Genomic DNA, 27,576 nt, shown 5'->3' with positions numbered 1-27,576 from the left:
CCGTCTTATAAATACAACGAACCAGCCGAGACGATATCTCTATGTATCAATTTCAAGACCGTTTCCATCTTTTCGCGCAATGCTGTGTTTCCAATTGTGTTAGCAACATCAACCAACTCTTTAACCAACTCCTCCAATCTCTTGAACATTCTAATCAGGGATCCCTCGTAAACATCAGTCATTTTACAGATCTGGGTGAATGTGGCACCTTTACACCACTCGTAAACAACTTCCATTAGCTCGTGTCTAAAACTTTCGACGTAATCCTTTTCCACAACCTCCATTTTCGAATCCTTCATGATTTTCGCAATCTTCGAGGCAAGTTCTCTCATATTTTTGAGGGGTTCGGCTAACTCTGGTTTCAATCTTGGTGCCTCTTTGCAACGTTCCTGGAAAGAGAAACATGACAACAAAGCAGCAGCCTGTTCCGGTTTCAACTCATTGAAATTACCGTTGAAGATTAGTTCCGTCAATAGCAGTTCATCACCACTGGAAATATCGCATGCCACTCTACCCTTTAGCTCGATAACATCATTTGGTGTACAGAACCCCAAACGACGCAACACTCTCTTACGGCGACGAAGGTCGTCTAATTGGATAACCGATTGTGATTCAGTGATCTTATGCTTCAACTGTCTCATATCAGTTTCTATGGCATGCTTTCTGCTGAATTGGTTGTACAACTCACTCAACTTAGCAGACCCACTGAGCGGGTTTGAGTACAGTTTAGCTTCCAAAACTTTAATCTTTCTTAATAGCTTTTGAAAGTCCTCATCTTCAATCTTCATGTTCTTGATCGGGTCGAGTAGCGGAATTCCCTTGGGATGTCTGCGCTCTACCTCCTTCAACGATTTGCCAACTGTATCTTTTTGACCACTTGCTTTGACGTCCTTTGGCATGTATAGACGCAGGTTACCAATGGCATGAATCGACTCCAACGTAACAGGAATAATGACACACATGGATTTTTCACCCTCTTTAGCGGGTCTAATACCTTCTGGGAAATCTGTTGTAAAAGGTTTTAGTAGGTTGACAGGAGAATCAATGTACATGGTGCCGACAACAACATTCACAATGTACGACTCATGGTCAGTGTAAACGGCAGTTGGATTACGCTTATTGATACGCTTAGCAAAATCAACCACAGCACCCCAACCATAGTTTTCGGTCCCATTAACAACCACTTCTACCAATCTGCCTGGTTGTAGAAAGCTCAAGGCATTTGCAGGGTGTGTCATGATGTGGCGAACATCCTCGTTGTAGCTGTCCAATGTTTGTCTTAGTTCGTAATACGATTTCACATTCTCTTCATCTTCAACATGAATAGATTCGGCTTCCTTGCCCAGCTCCAAAAGTTTCTTCTCCATCACAGGTACAGAGACAACATTTTGGAATTGGTAGAAGGAGTGTTCGAGCATAAACTCTGGAGATATACCTTCGACTCTCATCAAATTCAAAATCATATTGTAGCCTAGATGGAATGCGGAGTCCAAACGATCAGCTTGACCCTTAACCATACCTTTGGCAACTTGAGGCTCCATTTTTTCATCAATCATCATGATAACTATACCACGATCATCTAACCCACGACGACCTGCACGGCCTGACATTTGAATGTATTCCCCACCTGAGACCCAACGGAATTGTTTACCATCCCACTTTCTTACAGATGTGAACACAACAGTTTTGGCAGGCATATTTAAACCGATAGAAAAGGTTTCAGTAGCAAAGAGTACCTTCAGGAAACCTTCTTGGAATAAAATTTCAATAACTTCCTTAAGAATTGGAAGCAAACCAGAATGATGGATACCGATACCTCTTCTAAGCAAAGGTAAAATGTGCTTAATTTGGGGTAATTCTCTATCTGTTTCCGGTAGCAGAGCAATGGCGTTGGTGAATATCTTAGTCAAAGCATCTTTTTCATCGTCTGAGTTAAAGTCCAGCTTTGACATCTTCAAAGCTAGTTCTTCACAGTCACGCTTACTGAAGGAAAATACAATGACCGGGTTGTATTTCTTCTTCCAAATCATTTTCACAATCTTGTAGATGTCACCTTTGGAGTCACCCTTGGCTGCACCCCCCTTGAATGTTTGGCCCTTTTTCCCTCTGGCATTGACGGAATTAGGGTCATCACCTTCCTGATTACTGATTGAAGCCATGGCTTTCTGAAAATTTTCTTCTCTAAACGTGCTCTTCTCATCGACGACCAGATATATACCATCACCATGACTTGGGAATAGATAATGTTGCAAGGGAGTAGGACGGAAATTGGTGTAAACAATGTGGCAAGGTTGAGAATGAATTTTGCAAATCCATTCTGCAAATTCCATAGCATTGGGGATAGTGGCAGATAGGAAAACATAACGGACCTTGTCGGGCAACAAAATGATTGTCTCTTCCCAAACAACACCACGCTCTTTGTCTCTCATATAATGCACTTCATCGAAAATGACCCATGCAACCTCCCTCATCACTTCACTACCTCTGTATAACATACTTCTCAGAATTTCGGTGGTCATGACCAAACAACCAGCATCAGGGTTGATGGTAATATCACCGGTCATCAGACCGACATCACCGAAATCAGCTAGCAGTTCTCTGTATTTCTGATTGGACAAAGCCTTGATAGGAGATGTGTAAATTACTCTTTGCTTTTCCCTCAAAGATTGTGCAATAGCATATTCTGCAACCACCGTTTTACCAGCAGATGTATGGGCAGAAACTAGAACGGATTCTCCTCTATCAATACAAGAAATAGCAGTGTCTTGGAAAGGATCAAGAGTGAACGGATAGGTTCTCGCTTCATTTACTCTCTTGTGTTCACCAATTGGCTTATAGTCGTAATTTGGAGGCAAAGCGACTTGATGACGCACTTGATGGGACAACCTCATCTTACCTTCTGCCTCATCGGCTGCCGTTAGAGTTGTAATAGCTTCAACCTCTCTGGATGCTTCTTGCTCAAAAGAGTCGGCAAGTACGGGAACAACAGGTTCCTTTGGTTTGGGTCCCGCAGACTTATTTGGCCTTATCTTTTTAGTTTCAACGCCTTCATCTTCAGATAGTTCGTGCTTTTTCTCGTTCTTGGTATATGTGTCTACAGGCTCTTCCTCTAAGTTCTGTTCCACAACCACTGGCTTCTCCTCAAAGACATCAAATAAATCTGACTCCATTGCGAAAAGAGACAGAGCGCTGTGTGTTTGTTGAACGTCTTCGTAGATGCCTCGTAACTACACTCTTCTTCGCTTATAACGACTTATAAAAATTTTTCATTTCATTCAAATTTTTTTTCAAACTCATCGCCAACAATCCACTCCGGCGCTAGTACATCAAGAATGCTGAATGAACCCTGTTTGAGGGTGTCCTGTTAATCAGGGAAGGTCCTACATATTATACAGATTTTAGCCTAAAATTGGCAGCTTTGGGTATCATATGTTTATATAAATGTGCCTTTCTATGCATTGGTTGGAAGATGAATGTCTTCAGTTATATGCCCATCGGCATCTATGATGTTGAGATTTTTCATGGCATTCCACTTTTCACGATCATATTCACCCATGACGGTATCAGGATAAACGTTCTCAGACCCTGTACTCTCTTGATTGGAAACATTTCTCTCAGGGACGGAATTCATTGCCCTTTGCTCCAACGTGATGTTTTGTATGGTCATATCATTCATGTTCTGCGGGTCATCGCCTGTTATCGTGTCGTTAGGGTGCTTGTAAATCATGGAACTTGCAGACCGAATCACCTTCTCTACGGCTGCAATGCTGTGTGGCCTTGCATCGCTATGATAATAACTTTTGCGCTGTGGGGATTGTGGTTGCTGATGCTGTGTTTGTCCATTACTTGTAACAGATATACCTGACACAGACTTACTTGGTGAATGTGTGTTCTGTAACATGTGCAAATAACTGAAATCTATGCTTTTCCCTCTTTCGTGTGAAAATTCCGATATATTATAACTATTCTCTCTATCAAATGAGTTTTGTGTCATTTTATCAGACATGCTGGATAGTGACAGTTTTTTCCCAATTCTTTTGAATCGTTGTTTTGTCGGCGAGGACTGTACAGATTGACTGATATTTGCGTATGTTCCAGAGTATTGGAGCTGGGAATTTGTTCTGGTATGATTTAGCGGACCGGCGCATCCAAAGAAACTGACTGATGCACGTTTCTTTAGACTATTGCTGTTCCCTGTCAAAGCGCCGCCACTCATAATTGAAGCAAGAGATTTTGTTGGTGAATGTTTTGTTGCACTTCTGGATGGACTGTTTGATTTTCTATCGTCGAAAAGCGTTGTTGCGATGTTTCGTTGTTGCAAACTTTCCTCTATGATCTGACTTTCGTTTATGTCGTGGAGTGTAAAGTCATTCAAATATTCATCCAGTTCACTAATGTTATCTGATATGGGAGTAACGTCAATCTCTGTGGATAATATACCCTTTAGGTTTGAAAAATACTCTGGTTTCTTTACTGGAAAACTAAAATCTTGTTTTGTTTCAAGTTCCGGATCCGATGATACAGCAGCAGCAATAGATGGCGTGATATTTTCACTATTGACATACTGGAATGGAGAAAGCAAAGTGTCGTTGTCGTACGTTTTCATAGGTTTGTTTTGATCATCTGAAGCTTTCCTCATGCATCCCAGTTTATCATTCTTCCACATATTCAAACTAATATTTGATGGGAACTCGACATGGTTTGAATTTCCTACACGGTACTCATCTCTGCTGTTGTTGCTAAACCTCAATTGTGGAGCAGGTGACAAAGGATCCTGCGTCGCGCCTGTAGGCACATTCAACGTTTCAATATCTCTTTCGACGGCATTAACTTCTTTGAGTCCGATTCCTACATCAGGAATAAGAGGCGATTCAGCTCTTGATATGACAGGGTCCAGTGTCGTGTTGTTTGAATTATGTGCATGTAGAAATGGGGGTAGTAATGCATTATCAATTCTCTCAATTGCATCCTTTTCTTTTGCTAATCGCGGAGATTTATCGGATGTGCTGAAATTAGCCAAAAATTTCTCCTCGTCATGTTTAGGTTCAATAATAGAAGCTCTCCCATCATCTGCAACCATATCCCGACTAATATCGTTATTTGAACGGTTCAATAGGTTCACAAAACTCCTTGGTAAGTCTGAGATAGTGGACAAACGAGTTAAGTACTTCACATTCAAACTCATCTCCTTCTTCTCCTGTGCCGATTTATCTAGCGCTTCATTCTTCAACTTATTATTCTTTCTGTTAGATTTAAACCTGAACCGTTTACCCTTGAATTTTAACCTATGAGCTGGATTTTTTCTTGACAATACGCGGGACTGGGTCTCAATATCAGGTACATATGTTCCGTAATTCAATGGTTGTCTGATCGCGCCATTACTACTGATATTTCGTCTGTCTGAAAGCATATCGACTCGACCTAATTGATGTTTTATAACAGAGTGGTTGGAAAACGTGTCATTAGACTTTTTTTTGTTCAATTTTTGGATCATCCAATCCACGTTTCGGTTTTCGGTGCCTTGACTATAAAATACGCTTGTCAAATCTGGTGTCAAAGTTTGAGCAGAATCCTTCATGGGTACAAACTTGTTGTGTAGGACGTAACTGTCATCTTCGTCACTCAATCTTTGTTTCTCTTGATCAACTGCGTTACCGCGCTCCGGTTTAACGTAGTTCACGAGGTGATTTGAACCAAGGAATATTCCGTTAATGAAAAGGTTGAGAAGTAACGCTGCCTCTAATGTAACTAGCAAATCTTGATGTGTTCTGATTCCATTACTTCTGACTATAGTCCTAGAGTTCTTCACTAGCGAATTGAAAAAATCCACTGTGCAACCGAAATCGATTAACTGCAATACTAGAATGACAAGCTGTTGGTATACGAAAGCCTTATCAGACACCGAAGTTCTGCGCACTAGAGTGTAGAAAACTAACAGAGAGTATAAAAAACTGGACACTGTTATAACGATAAGCACGGCTTCTGTCTTGTGGTAGAGCGAGATCAATGCGATTGAGAGTGACCCAGTGAGCAATGAGATCAGGATTGTCCCCATTGCCAAGGATCGAAGCATGGTGAAATTATTTCCCATCCCGACCAGCAGCTCTCAATCGGTGGTGACTACAGATATCTGTTATACCAGTTGAGTATTGTCTTCCAAGTCCCATGGGGTTCACAGCTTATAACTTGTTCCTTCCCGCCGGTTTGTCGAAACTTGTTAAAATTTAAATATTTACCTTTTACTCCTTTAGGAAAGCATAATGGAATCATGAATTAACGTCCCATCCAGAATTACCCAACTAAAAAACTGTTACCTAATCTATGCAGGTAAGCCCATGGTCTGTAGGTGCAGGATGATTGCAATTGGCACTGTGCATCACTGGTATGAGCCACGACTACCGTTGGATCTGAATAAATGATTGCTATTTGCAGTGGGGTTGTTCATGAGCGGGGATACTGCTATAAAAGTAAGAGGAGGAGAGGTGGACGTAGAACACTTTTACATATGACAGTTAATAAATGATGGAGGGAACGTGAGCTTCATTGCCAGGTCACTCAAACATACTCCTACTTAGTACGGTACAAACTGATCTCGGACTGCTTGAAGTACCTCCTTCCGTCCTCATCGATAATGACGAGGTTAAGATAGTTCTTGATGTTGAAATAGTTGCAACTCATGTTCGGTGTCAAGTCGTACCCACTTAAAAAGAGCCTGATCGGTATCGTTTCGCCCTTCACTGGAGAACCGTCCATTATTTCATACCTTATAGAAGTCGAGTCCAGCAAGAAATTGGATGGTTTCAAGCCTGACGTCTCTCTTGTAAGCAGACTCAACTCCATGTGTCGGACTTTCAATCGCGTTAAAAGAAAGTATATTCTACCAACGATAACGTCATTCAGACTGTACTGTGCTTTCGAGTACTCAAACTCTATATGGAGACAATTTTCAATTCCGATGTCTAACCTTACTGGCTTTGTCAATACGCTGGGAGGTGTATTTGTGGTCTGTGATGTGGCTCCTGCTGCATCTGTGACGCTTCCTTGGACATTTGGCTCCCTTACAGGAGGTGTCATATCCTTGAAGAGATGGACCCAGAATTTCTTTGCCTTTGATATATCAGTAGATTTCCTCATTACAGTGACTTTGACGTAGTAAGTGACGTCGACGTTCTTGCCTCTGTAGGACTCGTATCTTTTGCTCAAATTTTTGAAAGTAAACGGGAAGCTCTCGGAATGGTTCAGTTCACCCGCGGGGCACAGATCGTAACTCAAACAGAGGAACTGATCTACAGGTTTCTTCTTCGGGTCGTCGTAGTTGTACAAAGAAGAATTACTGTTCAGTTTGGAGTTACCGTTTGTGCTAGTAGTATTGCCCCCTGACGTCTTCACCATATCAATGGATCCGATGACAGACACTTTGACCCCCAAATGGTCTATGCTCCTCCCGTCGCGAACCCGGAGAGTAACCAGCCCTGCAATGGACTCACCATCCTCGTACAGGGGCAGAGATTCTTTCATCGTTTTGGTGCTTGAGCCACCTTTGAAAAGATCAACGTGCTTTCTGTTCTCCTCTCCATCGAGTAGTACCTCTATATCTATCGGTGATTTGAAAAATATACTCATATTGGTCGTACTTTAGACTAACTGATATCTCCTGTTTCTGGGTGAGCTCTCTGCCGGCGTCTGTCAAACCACGATACCCTTCCAATGCTACATCAAACAACGACTGACAGAGGAAAAATGGAAAACGCACCCAAAAAGAGGAAAATGCTACTTTTATGTTACTGTTAACATCTAATACTACTACTTCTATTACTTTACTATATATACATGGTGCTGTGGCATACAATGAGGATCCGATACCGCATCATTCTTCATCGGAGGTGTCGATAGAATTGTTGTAAACGGACATTAGTCCGGTTATTCTTTCGTCGCCCCTCAATTCCTGGATCCATTCGCTTCCTCTCTCTTGTCCCTGCTTGACCCATCTCTTGGGCCAGTCTTGTTCTTCACCTTTGCCCAGCGCCAGGTCTGTAGGGTACTGGAATGGTCTGACATCACTCTGGTTCACGAGCTGTGTGACCTCTGAGCAGACTTCCTCCGCGTGTCTCCTCTTCAGGTAGAATCTGTAGATCCTCTCTGGGATTGTGAGGAAGCCGATGAGATTTGGGACCGGGATGACGAGCACCGCTTGGTGTAGGAGTATCGGAACATGCGTCTTCGGGTCTCTTATAATGGCAGACCCGAGTTCGGGGAGTTCCGCTGGCGGGGTCTCCACTGCGGCGTAGTCATCTGGTGAAATGAACGGTTTCAGCACCTTGGTGTCTGGGACTTCAGGTGCAGTCTCCGTTGGGGTTTCTGGTGCAGACTCTGCATTTTTCTCAGGTAGGTCGTCGAGAAGTGATGCAGCAGCGTCCGTTAACGACACCTGACCATCGCTGCTGGGCTTTACGTTACCTGTATTAGTCTCAGGCATATTCGATGGAGGGTCAGTGGAGTTTGTCTCTGTCTCTGGGGCGGGTTCTGGCGGATCCAGTGGTCCCAACAATCCCTCATGCAGACCATTGATATACTCTTTGTACGCACCCCTCCCAAGACAAATCACGCCACCGCTGAGTCTTGCATCCTCAGTCTGTGCATCCTCACTGATGATCTCTTGGGGGGGAGGTTTCTTGTAGAAGATCCCGACGATCTTCCTGAAATCAAAGTTATGTCTGAAATGTGGGTCCCCCGCCTCATCATCACTATCACTCTCACTCCGTATTACAGTATGAGCAGGGTTCAACCCTTGCTGTTGTTGCACGATCCTTTGCCTTCTCAGCGACCGCATCTCGTTGGCGACGTATGTTCTTATAACGCCCTGTCTGTCCTCGTCCACGACGTTGTAGTCGACCCCAGCGTAGAACAGAATCGGCTTCACGTACCGTCTCCATAGTTTCAACGACGTATCCAAGTAGTCGTTTGGCGGCGGCGCGATGAACACGGTGACCTTCCGCGGCAGTCTGTCCACTGGCATCTGGGCCTCTGCCCTCCCACGTACCGAATCCGTGTACTCCGCAATGACCCGCCTCTGTTTGTACTTGTCGAAGGCAACTCCACCAACCCCTGCGGCGAGCACAGACCAGAAGATCATCCAATTCCTGGAGGGCAACTTGATCACCGGGATGCCCATTGCCCTGAGTGCCGGGTTTGAGAACCCAGTGGGTTTCTTCGCAGTCGGGGCTGCAGCGCCAACTCTCTCCGCAGATTTCACTGGACCGGGATCAGACATGCCCTAGTGTATGCCCCTCTTAAAGCACCTTTACAGTTCTAAAACCACCAAATGGTCATTGCATCAATACGTTCTGATATGGAAATATATATTATAAAATATTTTCCAACGCTTATTGCATGTACGTGTGAGTAGATCTATTCAAGGGGAGAACGTCTATATCTGAATGTTCCCTCCCTGGAACTGCTCACCCTTTGATTAATGCCTTGGGTCCTCGCATTCGTCGGCCCAGTTGAGGTTGAATCTGCCCTCTGGGGCGTTGTACTGCACAATTTTGTCGATGACTCCCTGTGCCGTGTCAGCGACTTGTACGATCTTCCCGTTGCTCTCGCTGATGAACCCGTTATCGATTGAATTCCTGATGAATGCAAGCAACGAGTCGTAAAACCCGTCGATGTTGAACAGCACGATTGGCTTGTTGTGAATCCCCAGCTGCGACCATGTGATGCACTCCATGATCTCCTCGAAAGTGCCGTACCCGCCGGGCATAGCGACGAACGCGTCGCTCTCCTTCGCCATCATCCTCTTCCGCGTGTGCATATCAGACACAACGGTCGTCTCTCCACACGCCCGCGACAGCGGCGTCGACCCCTTGTGGTTATCCACCGTCATCGACAGCTGTTCGTTTAACCCGTCGTCGTCGCTACAGGGTTCCCTCTCCTTCTCCACCAGAGCATCAGGGATAATCCCATGGACCCTCCCGTCCCTCCTCACACCCATCGCTGCGCTCGCAACAGACCCCATCAACCCAGTGGTCCCGCCACCGTACACCAGCTTCCACCCTAGCTGGTACAGCAACGCACCGAGCTTCGCAGCCTCCTGCCCAAACAGCTCATTGTTCCCAGCAGACGAACCACAGTACACACACACACTCTGCACCGTCATCACTCCGTCTCCTGATACCCTCTGCCCTCTGCATCCAACAACCACAACTACAACCCTCTCTCGCCGCGAGTTATTCCTTCACTGTGTTTTATTTTTTACACAACTTCATGACCTCGAGGGTTGTTTCCAGAGAGCGATGCGTTGCTATTTAAGACGTCGGTTCTTAGTTGGTTCTCAGTTGGTCGGTTTCTGGGTTGGTTGGTCGGGTTCCCTGAGACGAGGCGAGTGGGGGATGGGCTGTCAGGTGGATCAACAGCAGCGGACGCAGCAGTGGGCGGAGGAGGGGGTCGTTCATGGCCATATTCACAACTACAACAACGTCACGTATATCCACGGGCATGTCCACAGGAATGGGAGGGCAGGGGAGGATGGGGCTGGGGAGGGTGGGGCCAGTGGTCCGTTGTCCCCGGAACACTCATTGCTGTTGCAGCAACAAGAGGGAAGGCATGCGCTCGCGGATGAGTGTGAGAACTTTGAGTTCTTCGATTTCCATGGGGATGTGGCCTTTACTGGTGGTGCGCCGTACTACCCGCTCGTGCCGTTGCCCAATGGTGGTACCGCAGGTGCTGGTGTCTCGTCGCTGGGGCAGAAACGGTTGTTGGAGCAAAGTTGTCGCCCGAGTGCCAGTGCCAAGAGGGTAAAGTCCGAAGGTGCGAGATTGGCCGCTGGGTCGCCCGCTCAGGGGGATGACTGTAGTTGTGCTCCACAGGTACTAGAAGTCTGTTGCGATGTAGACCATATGGAGAGCAAGGACCCCTGTGTAGATGCAGGTGCAGTCGAGTCCACGACCGCAAAAGTACCGCCATTCGTGCAAACGACAACGACTACCAACTCTAGGTGTCCGCCTTGGAACTACCACGATGAGCTGTTGCACGGGGGGGCCGTCCCCAGTAGTAGTCAATTGAATGCGACTATGAAACAGTTTATAGACCTGAGTTGCGACTTGGACTGTGCGTCGTTGGGGCTCCCACCACCGGAACGATTGCCCAACAACTCGGGTTCGATCATGCAGAACAGTAAAGACCAAGTGGCCGTAGACTTCTTCGATAGGTACTGCCAACTCTGCGAGAACAACGAGGCTCACCAGCAGCATGTCTACGGGGACAACGACGCCGCTGCTAAAATCGGTAAACAACACGCTCACGCGGCGACGGTGCCCCTGGAGAACCAATTGAAAACAGCAGATATGAAGATCCTCGAGGACCTTTGTAACATCTCCTCGCTCTACGAGGCACCGCTGGCAAAACACATGAACCACACGCATCATAACCACCTCGAGGAACCCACGGCCTCGGGAGGGAACACAACGGAAAATCTTAACCTGCTCGGTGGCATTACCAGGACTGAATCCAGTGAACCACGGGAGAACGTGACCCAACAGCACAGCAACGGACACAACAACAATTACCACCACCACCATAGAGTACACTTGCACCCACATATCAAGGATCCAACTTTATCACAACAGACGATACCGCTCACTCCGAATAGCTTGTTGACTGCGGGTGGGGACGACCCACGCAACACAATAGACTTCAACTGGATTTTTAAGAAGAACGAGCCTGATGCTCTCCATTGCAGATGGGACCAGTGTTCGCACACGAGTCCCTTTGAAAACCTGATAGACTTGCAAAAGCATATGTTCATGGAACACATCCCACAGAGCACCAGTTACGACATCGATGATTACTTTTGCAACTGGCAAGACTGTCACTTCCAAGGGCAAGACGTTTGCTCCCTGGTCAACCATATCAACGACAACCACGGGATCAACTTCAACATTAAAGTCCCAGAACCAAAGGTAAAGCCGGAGAAGCAACCCACTGCAAAACTGATTCATACGGATATGCGGAACGAACACGATCCAGTTGAGTGCAAGTGGGGGGGTTGTCACTTGAAGTTCGGCTCTTGCAAAGAGCTGAACGACCATCTAGAAAACGACCATCTCCCAAGAGGCCAGTCGCAGTACACCTGTTCTTGGGCCGGCTGCGGTAAGACGTTTACACAGCGACAAAAGATAGCGCGCCATTTGAAGGTGCACACCCGCTACAAGCCGTACAAGTGTCCGCAGTGCCAAAAATGTTTCTCCAGCGACGAAACTCTGAAACAGCACCTTAGGATCCATTCGGGCGAGAAACCGTACCACTGCGATATCTGTGGCAAACGGTTTGCGATATCCTCATCTTTGAAGATCCATGTCAGAACGCATACGGGCGAAAAACCACTACAGTGCGCCGTCTGCGGCAAACGGTTCATCGAATCGTCCAACCTCAATAAACACATGAAGACGCACGAGAAGGGGTTCCAGTGCTCGAAGTGCCACAAGAAATTCCCAAACAAGGGCAAGATGGAACTCCATTCAGCGCGTTGCAAGTAGTAATATTCTTAAGTTCAATATGCCGGGTTTACAACCGTGGTGGGGGAGGGAGAGGCTCCGTCTCACACCCACCTACAAACAACAGATAGTTGGATTTACCGGAAAGGTAACGTATATACATAAAACTACATGTACAGGACCCCCCAGCTTTGCTTCTATACCACTTTACTGGGGGCGAGGTCTATGTTAGGGGCGAACCCATCAAAAATTATACACTATGGAAAAATATTCTTATATAATATATATAATAATCGGTGTATGTTCAGCCCTACTGTAGTGTATTATTTGTACTCTCTAGGTACTGTTTGTTAGATTTGCAACCACGGGAAGTACAAAGGTGTAGTACGATGAATGATTGTATACGTTATGTCTCGAAGCTGTTTCAGTGGGGGAACGACCATATCCAGAGAGAGCGCCCTGCCAACTCGGAACTAGAGGCTGTCTTTAACGAGATTAACAAGAGGACAGCCCATATGGGTGCTGACCACAATGGTGTTCCTACTAGTCTTGTTGGATCGGCACAGTTTGTTGTTGAGTGGACCAAGTATTTAACGCACAAGATCATGCAGTTCCATGACAATTTTGTGTCCTACCAGGTTTCGTTTCTTGTCATGGCCACGGTATTGATTGTTTTGGGGACCCTGCTGTCTGTGAAGTCTATCCCCACGACGGCATTGCCACCTACGAGGGAGCATCATTTGTTTGACCCAACGGACAACGAAGTCAACTCAGAATGCATGATTAAGGACATGAACAAGAACAAGAGGGGTCGTCTCGAGTGTGCATCGGCATCGCTGCACGAGGACGACTGGCTTCGCGGTGACATTTCAACGGGCCACGCATTCGTCGCCCCGATCGTGATCACGGCCACATTAGTGGGTCTGTACTACCTTCACCACTGGGGGAAACTGCCCCATTTCGCACGCATCTTCCGTTGGTTCGTCCTGGGGGAAGGTTGCTTCAGCGTTATCTCCGTGACGGCAAACATTTGGCGGTCCGCTCTCCGTGTCGTGTGCCACAAGTACCGGTGTAACCCATTGAGAGTAGCATCCAGATACCGGGTCTCACTGGTGGATGATAACGCGGAGGCACATAGCATAAACGATGGGTGTGTCGACGTGAATCCGTACTACCATGACCAGTCCCTTGGTGTACGCGATGACCAAGACGTGAGTGACAAGACGGGCAAGTTGAGAAGGTGTGGTCAATGCGAGGCGATGAAACCCACGGCGATCCCCATGGGGCAGCAGCTGGCGAACGTGTATTTCGATTGGATCCAAGTCGGGTCGCTGTGTTTTGCAGGGCTTACAAGTTGGATTTACTACTGGCACCCTAACAACTGGATCGTGTCCAACATCCTGTCCATGAACGTGACCATTTGGACCATCAGCCGTTGGAACCTCAAGGATCTGAAAGTCGGTATGCTGTTGCTATGCGGGTTGTTCCTGTACGACGTGTATTTCGTGTTTGGAACCAACGTCATGGTCACCGTAGCCAACAACCTGGATTTACCCGTCAAACTGCTGTTGCCCACTGCTGGGAATGGAGACTCTGCGGGTCCCGGGGTCAGTAGTGGCTTGAACTACGCACTTTTGGGATCCGGGGACGTGATTTGTCCCGGGTTGTTCATCTCGATGTGTTACAAGTTCGACATTTGGCGGTGGCATTCAGTGCACGAGGACACCGAGTTCCACCTGTTGAACCTGGGCCGGTACGTGGGGCGTTACTCGACCGTTGCGTTGGTAAGTTACATAGTCGCCCTGTGCGGCTGCCTCGTGGCAGCCGATGTGTGGGACGTTGCGCAGCCCGCCATGCTGTACGTCGTTCCCTGCCTTGTCGGCAGTGTCTCGTTAGTGGCCTACGCAAGCGGGGACTTCCGAGAGTTCTGGAACTTCAGCTACGACACGGTCATAGTGGACACCACACCGGGCAGCGATTCGTGCGAGCCCGCCAGCAGCGACTTGGACATCCTCCTCGACGACGGCAGTGCAGAGGGCATGCGCTACGACGAGGACGCGGACGCGGACTACATCTCTGGCGACGCGTCATCGGGAAGTGAGGACGACGAGGACGTCGACGCCGACGGCGACGAGGACGTCGACGCCGACGGCGACGACGAAGTGGCGCAGGAATGATCCCCAGCCGTGAGTGACTCCAGCTCTTATCAGAGACCTCGAGGCGACAGAGTCATGCATTTTTACGTCGTTGCGATTCTGACGCCTTCCCGTTTCGGACGCTTCTCGCTGTCGTTATATAATAATAAGCGTTTTTGTTCAATATTTCCACACCGTTTGGACGTTTGGGCAGTAAAGGAGGAGTGAGGAAGGAGGTCAGCACCTGCAGTACACACATTCGGTAACGGTTCAATGCTTAGGTTTCAGGCGCAAAGTTTGCTACGGTCCAATTTCAAGCAGTTTTTGAGACTGCAGAGTACGGTTTCGATCCCGCAGACTCAAAAGGGTGTAATCTTCTATGAGCACGGTGGGGATCTTCACTACAAGGACATCCCAGTCCCCAAGCCCAAACCCAACGAGATCCTGGTGAATGTGAAGTACTCTGGTGTGTGCCACACGGATCTGCATGCCTGGAAGGGTGACTGGCCGCTTTCAGTGAAGCTGCCTCTCGTTGGTGGTCACGAAGGCGCCGGTGTCGTCGTTGCCAAAGGGTCCAACGTCAACAACTTCGAAATCGGTGACTTGGCCGGGATCAAGTGGTTGAACGGGTCGTGTATGTCCTGTGAGTTGTGTGAGTCAGGGCACGAGTCCAACTGTGAACACGCGGATCTCTCTGGTTACACCCACGACGGGTCCTTCCAACAGTACGCTACTGCGGATGCGGTGCAGGCTGCGAAGATCCCCGAGGGGACCAACTTGGCCGAGGTGGCCCCAGTGCTGTGTGCCGGGATCACCGTTTACAAAGCTCTGAAGGAAGCTTCTTTGAGCCCAGGCCAGTGGGTGTGTATCTCCGGTGCCGCTGGCGGGTTAGGGTCTCTTGCCGTGCAGTACGGGAAGGCCATGGGTCTGAGAGTGATCGGGATCGATGGCGGGCCCGGTAAGGAGGAACTATTCAAGTCTCTTGGTGGGGAAGTGTTCATCGACTTCACAAAGCAGAAGACAGACAGCGACATGGTTGCTGCGATACAAAAGGCTACGAACGGTGGGCCTCACGGTGTGATCAACGTCTCTGTCTCTGATGCGGCGATCTCTCTGTCCACGAAGTACGTGCGAACCTGTGGGACCGTCGTGCTCGTTGGTCTCCCAGCGCACTCCGTCGTCAAATCCGACGTCTTCTCCCATGTGGTCAAGTCCATCAACATCAAGGGCTCGTACGTCGGTAACAGGGCAGACACGAGAGAGGCTCTGGACTTCTTCTCCAGAGGACTCATCAAGTCCCCCATCAAGGTGGTCGGTCTCTCTGAACTCCCAGCAGTGTACAAGCTGATGGAGGCGGGCAAGATCCTTGGCAGATACGTCGTCGACACGGCCAAATAAGTTACTGCAACCTGTGCAGGCTTACTACATCCCTTCTGGATACATATATATATACTGTAAGTATGCACAGCTGTTCTACATTCTACAAACGCGATACCACGGTAAGAGTGGCCGTTCGACTACATAGGACCCTCCCTAAGGATGCGGTTGCGTATACGCATCGTGGGAACGTTCTCGAGAAACCTCAAAAGCTGTCCCCAGGGCACCCTTTATTTTACATGCGTTACTCTCGAAGGTTTGCTTCAGGATTGCCCATAAATTTCCCCCAACGGTAACCCCCCCTGAAGTTAACATACCAACCCTCTACAACTAAGGTAAAGGGGGACCAGAAGCATCCGTTGAGAACCTTGATTACACTGCTCTCAGAGTCCTGCTCTACCTGTGTCTTCGAGGACGTCGAAGCAAAAAAAATAAAATAAATAAAAACAGGGAAACACGGATTTCGATACTCATGTTGTACACGGTAAAAGGAGACCCCTGTTGGGAGCGAGGGCAGCATTCTGAGCGATACTTGCACCCGAGTCACTCGAAAGCATGTCCAGCAGTAACAGAAGGGTAAGTTACATGGGTCCCTACGCGGAGCCCGTCGGGTCTGACGCCGTGGCAGCAGCGGCTGCGCTGGGCAAAGCCATCTCCCCGAACGGGAGAGCGGTGGACTACTCGAAGTTGCCAAGTTACAACGCACCACAGAGGGCCAACTCCGTGAAGAGGTTGTCGTCTTTGTCGTACTCTCATATGAAACCGTCTTCAGAGAGAAGGCAGTCGCTTTTGCGAGAGAAACCGCGTGCCGAAGGTGGTAGCAGTGGTGGTGGTAGTAACCGTAGGACTAGCAGTATGCCAAGTGCGGCGCGCACCTCGTCACGGTCGTCTTCTCTAACTGGGAATCGCGCAAGAGAAGCGCATAACGCATTCAAAGAGTTTGGTGGGGAGCAAACGTCCAATCTTGTCTATCAGCAGCAGAAGCCAAAGATGGTCAAGAAGTACATCCCGGGGCCATATGGGCTTGTCGCAGTAGAGGTACCCGCAGAACAGAACAGGAACATCGAAAGGGAGATTGCTCAGAGGAAGAAAAGGGCTTCTTACTCGCTGACGGGACACTATCCGTTCTCTGGGAGGTCTAACTCCATGCAATTGAAACATCAAGACTCAAGAAGGAGTGTTAGCAGCAGTACTCAGCAGAGAAATAACTCGCTCGTTCGCGACTCAACGAATAACTCCGCGAGAAGGCACAGTTCGATAGGTGGCAGTGCTCCTACGCACAGGAAAAGTACAAGCGACCTTAAGAAGGGCGGTGCACCAAAGAACACTGCTGGGGCAGCAAACCAACAGAAGAAAAAAGTCGCTCTTGCGCAAAAAGAGGAGAAGCAGCAACCAAAGCAAAGGCAGTATGACCATCAAGATAAATCACTTCCAATGATTGAGACTTCTATGCGAGAGGAAACTGAACTGGAATTGGAACTGGAGCAGAGCTCAAATTCAAAGATCCTTGGCGAAGTCAGTGAACTCGATAAACTGTTGGAAGAAAACATCCGACTAGAAGAAAGAATTGGGGATATGCAGCAGGGTAGTGTCGATCAGATCGAGGAACCTGAACCGATTGCAACACCCGCTACAAGGGAGGAACCAAAAACTGCAGGTCTTCTAGTGGGCAATGATCAGCAGGGACTGAAGGCAGTGGAATTGGACAATGTCAAAGAGGACGAACTCCCAACATTGGTAGACTCTGATGACTCGAGAGTAAATGGCGAGGCAATCCCGTCAGTGAATGATATGTTAAGCAAACCAGATGTGGATTTGGCCGCTGAAATGGAGGAAAAGCTGGAGGAACAGGGCAAATTACCACACGATGTGGAAGATAAACAGCAGGAGGTTGAACCTGTTGATGATAAGTCCCAGGACGTCGCAACCAAGGAAACTCAGGCGTTGGAGACTCCTTCGGTGAAGAATGAACTTACAGAACATCATCCAGTGGAAACTGAACATGAAGATATTTATTTAGAACAACCTGAATTAGTGGAAACAAGGGAGTCTCAGGCAGCGGAAGCTCAACCAGCAGACGCACAAGTAGAGGATCTCCAACCTGCACAGGCAGAGGCTAACATAGAAGCAACAAAATCCAAAGAAGAGTCACAGCCAACTCAAAAAGCGCCTGATGAGAGTAAAACGCCTACTATAAACGTTGATCACGTTGAGCACCAGGATGATACGAACTCCAACCCCCGAATTTCGCGTCAAAGTTTCGTTGACCAAGGCTCTTCAGTTTACGACGACTCATCCGTTTACGAAAATGATGAAATGATTACCACTGGTGACGAGTCTGAAGAAATCAAACCAATTGTGTTAAGTGGTGGTTCCGACGATGAACTTGTTGCTTCTGATGAACTGAGGTCTAAAGAACCGGATGTTGCAACGTCGATAGCGAACGAGGTCGAAAACGATGGTAATGATTTACGTTCTGATGCTTCGTCTTATAAATCGACCCAGGAAAATATGAGGATCACTCCCCTACAAGATCCTGATATCCCGCCCATGAATCCAAAGCGCATTAGGAATAGTTTCCATGAGAACTCCGAAGCGGTGCAGGACAACAGTTACTCTAAGAAGGGCACATCAGACAACAATGCTGTGGTGAAAAAGGCGGTTAAATCAGAGAAGAGCATGGCAGGCTATCTTCGTTCAACCAACCCATATTTGTCCAAAAGAGGGAATCAGAAACCTTCTGGTGATGGTGCCACACAAAAGAGTGCTACCATGAGGAGAGGCAATTCATCGGAAGGGACGTCTTCTACCCCAACCAAGCAAACCAGCCCAAGACGTCCGCAATCTGAATTGAGGCCGCCTGGGATGCAACAAATTAGTCGTCAAAGGACTCCGATAAAGTCAGCTCTGAAGAAGAGCAGTCCACATTCAAAGGGAGGATCCAAATTTTCAGATTCGCCTGCAAACAGTGCCTACTTGAAATTGACAACTGCTGAGAACACTAGGTTGAACGCTCAACTGTCCACTGAAAACCTGGTTCCTCGTAAGCCATCTCGGAAAATGTTAAGACCAAGTTCTTCTGTTGGCCAAACGCCTCCTAAGAAAACTGCATCTCCAGCCGCCGCGGATGGTACTTTACGCAGGGACTCCCAATCGAAGGAGAGAACCGCGGGCCATGCAAAGCATCTATCTTCTTCGAATTCTAAGAGGGCGTCGAAATTAGGCAAAGGGGATGCCATCCATACACACGCTAGGCCAACGACACACCCAACAGGGACGAAAAGTACGCCCACCAAACCCAAGAAGGAGGCAGCAAAACCCAATCCGGCCTTGAATAGTATCTTATACCCCAAGGAACCCCCACAGAAAAGGTCGAGTTTTGAAAGACTAAGAAACAAGAACGAGGGTCTAGGATTTAAAAAACAGTCGCTCAGGGAAGCTATGATGGCTGGTGAAGACGGTATGATGGACGGAGGATATGACCGTCAATCAAATGCACAGACGCCTCATCACTCTACTAAAGACGATATCCCTACCTTGTTTAATGGTTTTAGTTCGCGTTTCCAGGACTCTGATGCTGAGGACGAGGAATACGATGAGAGTATACCTTCTAACAGGGGCAACGCATCCGATGCGCGGTCCGGGGGATCCAAGCATAAATCAGGCGGTCTATCGTTCCTCAAGAGTAAGATGGTGCCGACAGGACATAGAGAAGACAATCATTTGTCCGCACCACAGCACCAGCAATTGGGCAGTGATAACCAGAGGTCGGTGTCAAAGCCCGTTGGTTCCAGTAAACCAAACGCAGACAAGGGATTCATGCGTACTGCAAGTGTGAACGATAGTACAATGGTTGGTGCTTCTCCAGCAGCCCAAACCCAGACTCGTAATGATACCAATACATCAGAGACTTCAGCGCAAGGATCTAAAACCGAGGATGGAAAAAAGTCAAGTAACTTCGGCAAGAAACTGAAGAAGTTGTTTGGCCGCAAGAATTGAATCTAATCAATTTGGGCACCTCATATGGCATCTACTAAGCCACATGAAGTGTCTCTGTTTTACTTACCTGTATAATACTATATTTACATTCAAATCACAGAAAACAAGAACGTTAATAATTTACTGGTTGCGGTTCGAGTCCTCGCCATTTGATGTTAAACGTCATCATTCTTTTTTATATTTTATCGTTTAATAAGAATTATTCCTTAAAGTAACTTGTTCCAAAGATTCGGAGTTTTGAGCTATTTATAAAGTTAGATACATAAAATCTTGGGAACTGTACCCTACACGACCTTTTAACCGTCCATGACGAAAGATACAGTCGTGATGAAACCGGGTCCGATTCGTATCATTTTGTGCGACTCCAATGAGATCGTCCCGTACTTATGGAAGCGCTTCATCCCGCAGGCTGTTCCGAAGAACGACAAGATACTGTGTATCCACCATGGGTACCTCGAATCCTTGATGGAGAATATACGTACCGGTAACGATAAACATGCATGCAAACAGTACGCTATAGTATCGCCTGGGAATTGCTTTGGATACTTGGGTGGTGGGTTCGATCTCGCTCTACGACGGTATTTCGGCGGGATCCCCTTTGAAAAGTGGTTCAGAGAGCAGTTAGGCGGTAGGTACCATACAGTCGGGTCGGCCACTGTGGTGGATCTCTTGAACTGCCCACTCACTCGTACACAACAACAGCGAGATGGGATGAGATACATTATTCATTGCCCTACTGTGGTAGCACCAACGAAGCCTGTCTTCGACTCTAGAGCTCCACTAGACACAGGATACAAGCCTGTCTTCAATGCCATGTGGAACGCATTAATGCATGCACCAAAAGATATAGATGGTTTGATTATCCCCGGCTTATGTACCGGGTATGCCGGTGTTCCACCTGCCATTAGCTGTAAGAGCATGGCGTTTGCGTTGAGGTTATACCTGTTGGGCAACCTAATTTCAAAGGACCTTCGAAACGTTATCATAATGTACTACCTTGGTTACCCATACGAGCCATTCTTCCCTGATTCCTGTAGAGAGGAGTGTGCTCTGCTGGGAATTGATGTGGACACTTTGATGAAATTTGATGTACAGTCGGGTTCTCTAGAGGATATATTGCCAACATATCTGGAACAGGAGGGAGAAAAGCTCCAAAGAATCAGGCGTCCTAGCATATGATTCCTCGTATTCCTCTTCACTCGTTTCCGTATCTGTACGTTGACATGTATTGGAAATTGTATAATGTAATGACAATAATATATATCTATTCTAAACTTTGGTTGGAAATGAAAAAACCTCATAATATGAGCTGCCAAAAAGTGGTTGTATCAAATCAATTGGCAGAAGATTCTAGCATTTTTTTGCCATGTGATCTGTACAGCATCCACGCAACAAGGATCCCTAGAATCGACAGTCCCATGTTTGGCACATAAGAAATCAGAAAAGCTTTGTTGTAGACCTTCAACAACCCAGCTAGTGCTTTTGCTGGGAATGGTCCCTTTCTTAAGTAGCTTGAATCTGAGATCAGTCTTCTGTATTCTGACTTCTTAAAACGGTAGGAGCCTGTAGTCGAGGAATCGCCGAACATAAATTCCCATAACATCCTGCCCAACGATCTTTCAAACACCACTAACGTGATGGAGGCACCAAGAACGTTACCGATGGATCTCCATAGATAGAATATACCAGTAATTGTTCCCTGTTTCGACCTGTCCACAGTGAAAACAATGCTGACTAGTGTAGCCACGAGCAAGGATGCATACCCGGATGATCCAATGACTAATGCTCCCACGTAGACGATTTTCCACCAGATGGAGTCCGATACGAAATAAATCGTAGCAGCAGAAAATAGATTCGCGGGCAGGTCTGCTAGGTCTAATGCAGGATTCACGTGGCTTAACAAGTAGTAGGATAATGCGAGCCCAGCCAATTGCATTATCATACCGCCAAAAATTATAGCAGCAGCGCAGTGTGCCAGATCCATCTTGGTGTTTCTCAGGATGGATCCTGTCACAATAGAACCTAATGCAATGGCGACTGAGGGGAAAATCAAATACAAACCTGTCACAGTAACGCTAACATTTTGAATCAACTGTAGATAAATTGGTGATCTGAAAATTTCCCCATATATAATAAAGGAAGTGATCACCGTCGCAATAGACGACAGTCCAAATGATCCCTTCAAGAGTTCGAAGGGCATGATTCTCTCCTTAGCCACGTACAGCTCGATGTAAATGAAGAGCGAAAAACTCAATACGGTAAAGATTCCCAGTAGTGACTTGTTCCAGTTTGACGAAGTTAGGAATAATATACCAGATATTGTTGCGACGAGACTGATTGACCCAAAGATATCAATTCTGCTCAAGTTTTTCCAGGTAAACCTCTCGTTCCGTGGAGGAATGTGGACCAGTTTTATGTTGACGTTCTTGAGTGCGAGCACGGAGCATAGCATCAGCATGGGCACCTGAATTCCAAAGATAGATCTCCAGCCAATGCTATCTAGTAGAAACCCACCAATCGGGGCACCGAGTAATTGTCCTGTACCAAAAACCACGTTGGCATACCCTTGATACACACCTCTCTCCCTTGCGGAACAGATATCCGTGACAGTGATGCTACTCATTGCGTTAATACCACCACCACCGATACCACAGATAGCCCTGGCTATAGAAAACTGCGTCACGTTCTGCGCAAAGCACGTTAGAAGACACCCCAGAGCAAAGAAGAAATGTGCTGTTATCACGGCGACTTTCCGGCCAGTGATGTCGGATAACTTGCCGTACAATGGTTGAAACGCAGTGTTCGTCAGCAGGTAACTGGTTGCGATCCACTGTTTCTTGTCTGACTCGGCAAACTCAGCAGCAATCGAATTCATGATATTGGCAACCACGGTACCGTCCAACGCACTCACAAAACTACCCAACCACAGGGAGAGCAGAATCGGTCCCTTGGGCAACGCCATGTTGTCCCTATGATACTCTTGCTCCAGTTTCGTGTCATCCGGCAAGTCATTTGGGCATGACTCGACTGGGTCCGGCAGAAGACTCGTTGTTTCATCTAAAGCCTCCATCGTAAGGCACTAGACACTGATAACCGACAAATTACGACGTAACTAGCCTTCCAAAGTCCTCGACATAGCACCCTTCTAGCAATGAATCCTCTTAATCTTCACTATCTGACTCATTGTGGTGTTATATATTGAAAAATAATAGAGAACGATCGCAAATCTGCGAACATTGTACATGTTGATCACAGATAACGAAGCGATAACGTTTGAGAACTTGTTAAATGGTGCTAGAATATATTGTATTTACATGCAGTCGCAGTACAATTTGAGAGAAGAAGGAACCGACTCACGCTACAGGATCTGGCGTTTGCCTGTTCCCATCTTGCTCTTCACTCTTCTTGATACGCTCAGTCTCAGTTTCGTTCAGGTACTTGTCGAACGCGTCGTTTCTCTCAGGGAAAGGCCGCTTACCTAACAGGTGAATCATGTCTTCCCTCGTGAGGACCTCCTTCTTGAGCAGCAATTGAGCGATTTTCTCTACGTCTTCAGATTTCTCCTTCAAGAGCTTTGTACACCGTTCATGACATTCTTGAACGATCCTGTATATTTCAGAGTCGATCGTGTCTCCGGTTTCCTCAGAGAAAGGCTTTGTAAGGTCGTTTTCACTCTTTTTTTGGTAGTTGATCCATCCAATCTTGGGGGACATCCCGAGCTGGGTTACCATGGCCTGCGCCATTCCGGTGACTTTTTTGAAATCGTCAGATGCGCCACTGGTCACTGACTCAAAGTGTAGCTCTTCAGACACTCGCCCGCCCAATGCCATTGTCATTCGGTCCTTCAGCTGTTGCTCGCTCAGCAGGAAGATGTCACCGGGCAGGTACTGTGCGTAACCCAGTGCACCTTGTCCACGAGGGATTATGCTCACTTTCAAAAGCGGATCCGCATACTTCAAGTACCATCCACAGACAGCGTGGCCAGCTTCGTGATACGCCACTGTCTTCTTCTCCTCTGGAGAGAGCAGTCTTGACTTCCTTTCCACACCGCCTATGACTCTCTCAATAGCTTGTTCGAAGTGAACCAACTTCACGGAATCGCAGTCGTTCCTTGCGGCAATAAGAGCAGCTTCATTACAAACGTTGGCAATATCTGCACCGGAGAAGCCTGGAGTTAAGGCCGCCAATCTGTTCTTGAGGTCGTAGATGTCGCCGGCCAGCTTCAATTTTTGCAAGTGGACCGCGAATATGTCTTTGCGTCCTGATAGTTCTGGGTTGTCCAAGTTTATGTGTCTGTCGAAACGACCTGGTCTCAGCAACGCCTTATCCAGAATATCTGGTCTGTTGGTCCCTGCAAGGACCACAACGTGGTCTGCTGCGGTAAACCCGTCCATCTCTACCAGCATTTGGTTCAGAGTGTTCTCTCTTTCATCGTTGGCACCGGAGATGTTCCCCTTTTGTCTGGCTTTACCTATCGCGTCAATTTCGTCTATGAACACAATAGATGGGGCATTCTCTCTTGCGGTTTTGAACAAGTCTCTGACCCTAGCCGCACCTACACCGACAAACATTTCCACGAATTCGGACCCTGAGACAAAGTAGAATGGAACCCCTGCTTCACCAGCGGTAGCCTTAGCCAGCAGAGTTTTCCCGGTCCCAGGTGGTCCTGACAAAATGGCCCCTCTTGGGATCTTGGCACCCATTTTTTCGTACCGAGACGGTTCCTTTAAAAAACTGACAAACTCCATAATCTCTTCCTTCGCCTCATCACAACCGGCCACATCCTTAAACTTGACCTTCACCGCTGTTTCAGTGTTGAACTGTTTCGCTTTGGAACGGCTCAAGCCAAAGATCCCATTGCGTCCCCCACCTGCTGCCTGTGCCGATTTTCTCGTTAGCCAGATTATACCACCAATCATAAGTGCCGTTGGTAAGATCTGATACAGGGCACGGCCCCAGTTCCCCTCCTGTAGATATATCACGGGTACTCTAAAATCCTTGTCTATGTTCAGTTCGTCCTGCGCTGCCTGCAGTTTGTGTTCGAAACTTTCGATGGACCCTATAGTGAAGTAGACCATGTTTGTGTTTTGGGGCGACTGTGACTGGCCCATTTCATTCAACATTACTTTAACGAGTGCCTTATTGACTACGACGAGTCTGGTAACGTAATTCTTGCTCAGGTATTGCGTGTAGAAATCCTGCCACGATATTTCGTTGGTCTCTTCCGGTTTATTAAACATATCGAGCAGCAACGATATCAGAAAGAAGGTCAACCCTAACTGGAACAGATTGACGTTATTCGTTGGTGGCGGTGGTGGAGCCCCACCGCTGCTGTTCGTATCTTGGGGACCCTTGTTACCGCCATTACTCGAACTATTTCTCTCGTTTATTGGAGTGAAGAAAGGGTTTTCCTCCTTGGCATCATCAAACGCCTTTTGTCTTTGTCTTTTGTCCCAGGCATCGGAGGGGGATTTCGTATAGGTCGAAGGTTTCCCTGCAGCATCCTCGCCGTCTTTAGCAGTACGTGCTTCTCCCGCTAGGGGTTCACCCTGCTGTTCTAGATCCTTTTCCTGCTTCTGTTGCCTGGCCACAGTGTCTTCCAGTTTCTTCAACTCCTCATCTATCTGCCTTCTCTGCATCTCTGTGCCACCTTCTTTGAAATATTTCTGTACTTGCCTCCTTACCCTTTCAAAATCCTCATCATTGGAATCCACAGTGTTATGGTTCCCCGGAGTGGACTCAGAAGAATTCCTCGGTTTTGACTTCCTTGCAATCGTAGTCCAATGTAACGGCCGTCTACAAACTGTATAGGGTGACAGCAACATACGGGGCGTACACGTGAGCCTGCGCGTCAACACGCGCCGCAGTGGGGAAGCAGCTCTTGAGCTCATTACACTGTTTCAGCAATACCGTCCAAACGGTCTCTGTGCTGTCACCTGCGAGTATCCCGAGGTGACGTATCAGCTTCGCGCAGTGGTAAATGTCTTCGAGTTGCGATTAAACTTTCGAATAGTACTTAGAGGGTGTTACCCGAACGAGTGACGGTATTGCCAGGTCCCTGATACGGCAAGAGAGTGATGCGCGATGGTGATCAGCGACAGTACACAGCTGTTGATAACTGTTTTGGTTGGGTGGTCTAAGTGAGGCGTTTCTTGAACCGCCTTTTTAGCGCAACGATGACGATGCTTTATTTAATAGCACGACCTATTATATTTACATAGTTGGATTGAGGTGTATCCTGCTACAGAGGGAGAAAGATGTGTGCTTGACTATCGAGTATACAAGGATTTGCGTCAGATGCGGTGAATACATAATACAAGTCGGTCAATGAAAGATTACGGGACTTAGAACGGGATCGGCATTCTGACGCACAAATACGCATGCATATGCTACTAAAATGCGGACATTAACTCTCGAGAGAATCTTCAAACAGTGGTACCCCAACTCTCACTGCATCATCCCTCCAGCACACAACATTGTGTACTTTTTGGAAACGTCTAGTAAAATCTTCAAATGTAGGTGTAAGAGCTAAACGAATCATGAGTCCATTCCCAAGGGGAGTTCTACAAATTTATAAACTCTAAGGCTTACTTGTTGCTTATTGTCTGTTGCATGTTGTTATGCGATTGCCTTGTGGTTGAGAGATTGTGTTGTATCACGTAGAAGAAAGTTGTGGCGTTGCCTTGTGACTGAATACCGTGTAATTTCTGGGTTTCATATATTTTTGATGTTGCAGCACCTGCATCATTAACTAAACAAGAATCACGTCAATACTCTTACTTGGCGTTAAGCATGCCGTGGAAGACGAGATAACGAGTGAAAAATATCTCACTCGGACGTATAGACACAAATATGTACGTGTATACTTGTATGTGATTACGGTTTCCTCCCATAAAGAGGTTAAACATTAATTATAGAGTGACTAGATCCATCAGAAAGTTATTCATATACATTAATATTAGTTTTACAAAACATTGTTGTAGGTCAAACACGGGTGAGCATGGACTTGACATTTATAAAGCTCCTACTCGTTGTCCTACTCATCACAAATTTTTTCATATACACTCGTTTGCGGCTCCGGTTTGCTATCCCTCTATCATTGCTTACTAGCTATTACTTGGCTGACACTTACAGCAGCTCGCTATGGGTAGGTGGTAACAGCATATGGAACTTAGCCTCCCAGATTAAGCAGCGGTCTTCAGCAAACCAGTGTGCTCATATATCCGGGCAAATGGGCGGTATGTACTAGCAATATTGGGCAACAAGTAGCTATTGTAACACTACAGCTGATCAGAAAACCATCACAGGAGCCATTTTTGCCGCTTTCGAAAGCCAGAAAGGTGCATATCTCAGCGCTATCTGCATCACAATGACTCACGGCGGCACCTGGCAGGGTACACTGCTCGTCGGCCCTAGTACTAAAGCATTATGCTCTGGGTGCAACGGCAAAGACAAAGGCTGTTATGAAACTGGTGACGGTGACTTCCATGGGTGGTATAAATGTAACAGTACAGATAAGGTCACGGAAATGCGAGGAAGTACGGCGCAAGGCTTTGTCTTCAATTAACAATCCG

At 47.2% G+C, this 27,576-nt stretch overlaps 12 protein-coding genes across 12 annotated transcripts; 5 read left to right on the top strand and 7 right to left on the bottom strand.

Moving 5' to 3' along the window:
• Positions 1 to 5: 5 nt before the first annotated feature.
• MTR4 (ATP-dependent RNA helicase MTR4) lies at positions 6 to 3,170 on the bottom strand (the record flags this gene model as incomplete). The annotated part of the gene is made up of 1 exon (XM_022608257.1): positions 6 to 3,170. The coding sequence occupies one exon, from the start codon at positions 3,168 to 3,170 to the stop codon at positions 6 to 8; it is 3,165 nt and encodes a 1,054-aa protein (XP_022464771.1).
• Positions 3,171 to 3,451: 281 nt separating this feature from the next.
• Positions 3,452 to 6,091, bottom strand: IRC8 (Irc8p; the record flags this gene model as incomplete). Its single annotated transcript, XM_022608256.1, has 1 exon — positions 3,452 to 6,091. The coding sequence occupies one exon, from the start codon at positions 6,089 to 6,091 to the stop codon at positions 3,452 to 3,454; it is 2,640 nt and encodes an 879-aa protein (XP_022464770.1).
• Positions 6,092 to 6,567: 476 nt separating this feature from the next.
• PEP8 (retromer subunit PEP8) lies at positions 6,568 to 7,623 on the bottom strand (the record flags this gene model as incomplete). Its single annotated transcript, XM_022608255.1, has 1 exon — positions 6,568 to 7,623. One exon carries the CDS (start codon positions 7,621 to 7,623, stop codon positions 6,568 to 6,570), a length of 1,056 nt encoding a protein of 351 aa, XP_022464769.1.
• Positions 7,624 to 7,867: 244 nt separating this feature from the next.
• TIM54 (Tim22-complex subunit TIM54) lies at positions 7,868 to 9,271 on the bottom strand (the record flags this gene model as incomplete). Its single annotated transcript, XM_022608254.1, has 1 exon — positions 7,868 to 9,271. The coding sequence occupies one exon, from the start codon at positions 9,269 to 9,271 to the stop codon at positions 7,868 to 7,870; it is 1,404 nt and encodes a 467-aa protein (XP_022464768.1).
• Positions 9,272 to 9,469: 198 nt separating this feature from the next.
• Positions 9,470 to 10,156, bottom strand: LOG1 (Log1p; the record flags this gene model as incomplete). Its single annotated transcript, XM_022608253.1, has 1 exon — positions 9,470 to 10,156. One exon carries the CDS (start codon positions 10,154 to 10,156, stop codon positions 9,470 to 9,472), a length of 687 nt encoding a protein of 228 aa, XP_022464767.1.
• A 136-nt stretch (positions 10,157 to 10,292) lies between these two features.
• ZAP1 (Zap1p) lies at positions 10,293 to 12,533 on the top strand (the record flags this gene model as incomplete). The annotated part of the gene is made up of 1 exon (XM_022608251.1): positions 10,293 to 12,533. The coding sequence occupies one exon, from the start codon at positions 10,293 to 10,295 to the stop codon at positions 12,531 to 12,533; it is 2,241 nt and encodes a 746-aa protein (XP_022464766.1).
• A 347-nt stretch (positions 12,534 to 12,880) lies between these two features.
• On the top strand, positions 12,881 to 14,668 carry YPF1 (aspartic endopeptidase; the record flags this gene model as incomplete). Its single annotated transcript, XM_022608250.1, has 1 exon — positions 12,881 to 14,668. One exon carries the CDS (start codon positions 12,881 to 12,883, stop codon positions 14,666 to 14,668), a length of 1,788 nt encoding a protein of 595 aa, XP_022464765.1.
• A 231-nt stretch (positions 14,669 to 14,899) lies between these two features.
• ADH3 (alcohol dehydrogenase ADH3) lies at positions 14,900 to 16,024 on the top strand (the record flags this gene model as incomplete). Its single annotated transcript, XM_022608249.1, has 1 exon — positions 14,900 to 16,024. The coding sequence occupies one exon, from the start codon at positions 14,900 to 14,902 to the stop codon at positions 16,022 to 16,024; it is 1,125 nt and encodes a 374-aa protein (XP_022464764.1).
• A 534-nt stretch (positions 16,025 to 16,558) lies between these two features.
• SEG1 (Seg1p) lies at positions 16,559 to 20,002 on the top strand (the record flags this gene model as incomplete). Its single annotated transcript, XM_022608248.1, has 1 exon — positions 16,559 to 20,002. The coding sequence occupies one exon, from the start codon at positions 16,559 to 16,561 to the stop codon at positions 20,000 to 20,002; it is 3,444 nt and encodes a 1,147-aa protein (XP_022464763.1).
• A 306-nt stretch (positions 20,003 to 20,308) lies between these two features.
• PDL32 (putative ADP-ribose 1''-phosphate phosphatase) lies at positions 20,309 to 21,181 on the top strand (the record flags this gene model as incomplete). Its single annotated transcript, XM_022608247.1, has 1 exon — positions 20,309 to 21,181. One exon carries the CDS (start codon positions 20,309 to 20,311, stop codon positions 21,179 to 21,181), a length of 873 nt encoding a protein of 290 aa, XP_022464762.1.
• Positions 21,182 to 21,335: 154 nt separating this feature from the next.
• VBA1 (Vba1p) lies at positions 21,336 to 23,072 on the bottom strand (the record flags this gene model as incomplete). The annotated part of the gene is made up of 1 exon (XM_022608246.1): positions 21,336 to 23,072. One exon carries the CDS (start codon positions 23,070 to 23,072, stop codon positions 21,336 to 21,338), a length of 1,737 nt encoding a protein of 578 aa, XP_022464761.1.
• A 283-nt stretch (positions 23,073 to 23,355) lies between these two features.
• On the bottom strand, positions 23,356 to 25,893 carry YTA12 (m-AAA protease subunit YTA12; the record flags this gene model as incomplete). The annotated part of the gene is made up of 1 exon (XM_022608245.1): positions 23,356 to 25,893. One exon carries the CDS (start codon positions 25,891 to 25,893, stop codon positions 23,356 to 23,358), a length of 2,538 nt encoding a protein of 845 aa, XP_022464760.1.
• Positions 25,894 to 27,576: the final 1,683 nt, after the last annotated feature.

Source organism: Huiozyma naganishii, chromosome 5 (genome assembly GCF_000348985.1).
Source record: "Huiozyma naganishii CBS 8797 chromosome 5, complete genome".
NCBI classification, from domain to species: Eukaryota; Fungi; Ascomycota; class Saccharomycetes; order Saccharomycetales; family Saccharomycetaceae; genus Huiozyma; species Huiozyma naganishii.
The sequence above is the reverse complement of the archived record's forward strand: the minus strand, read 5'-3'. Positions and strand labels throughout refer to the sequence as shown.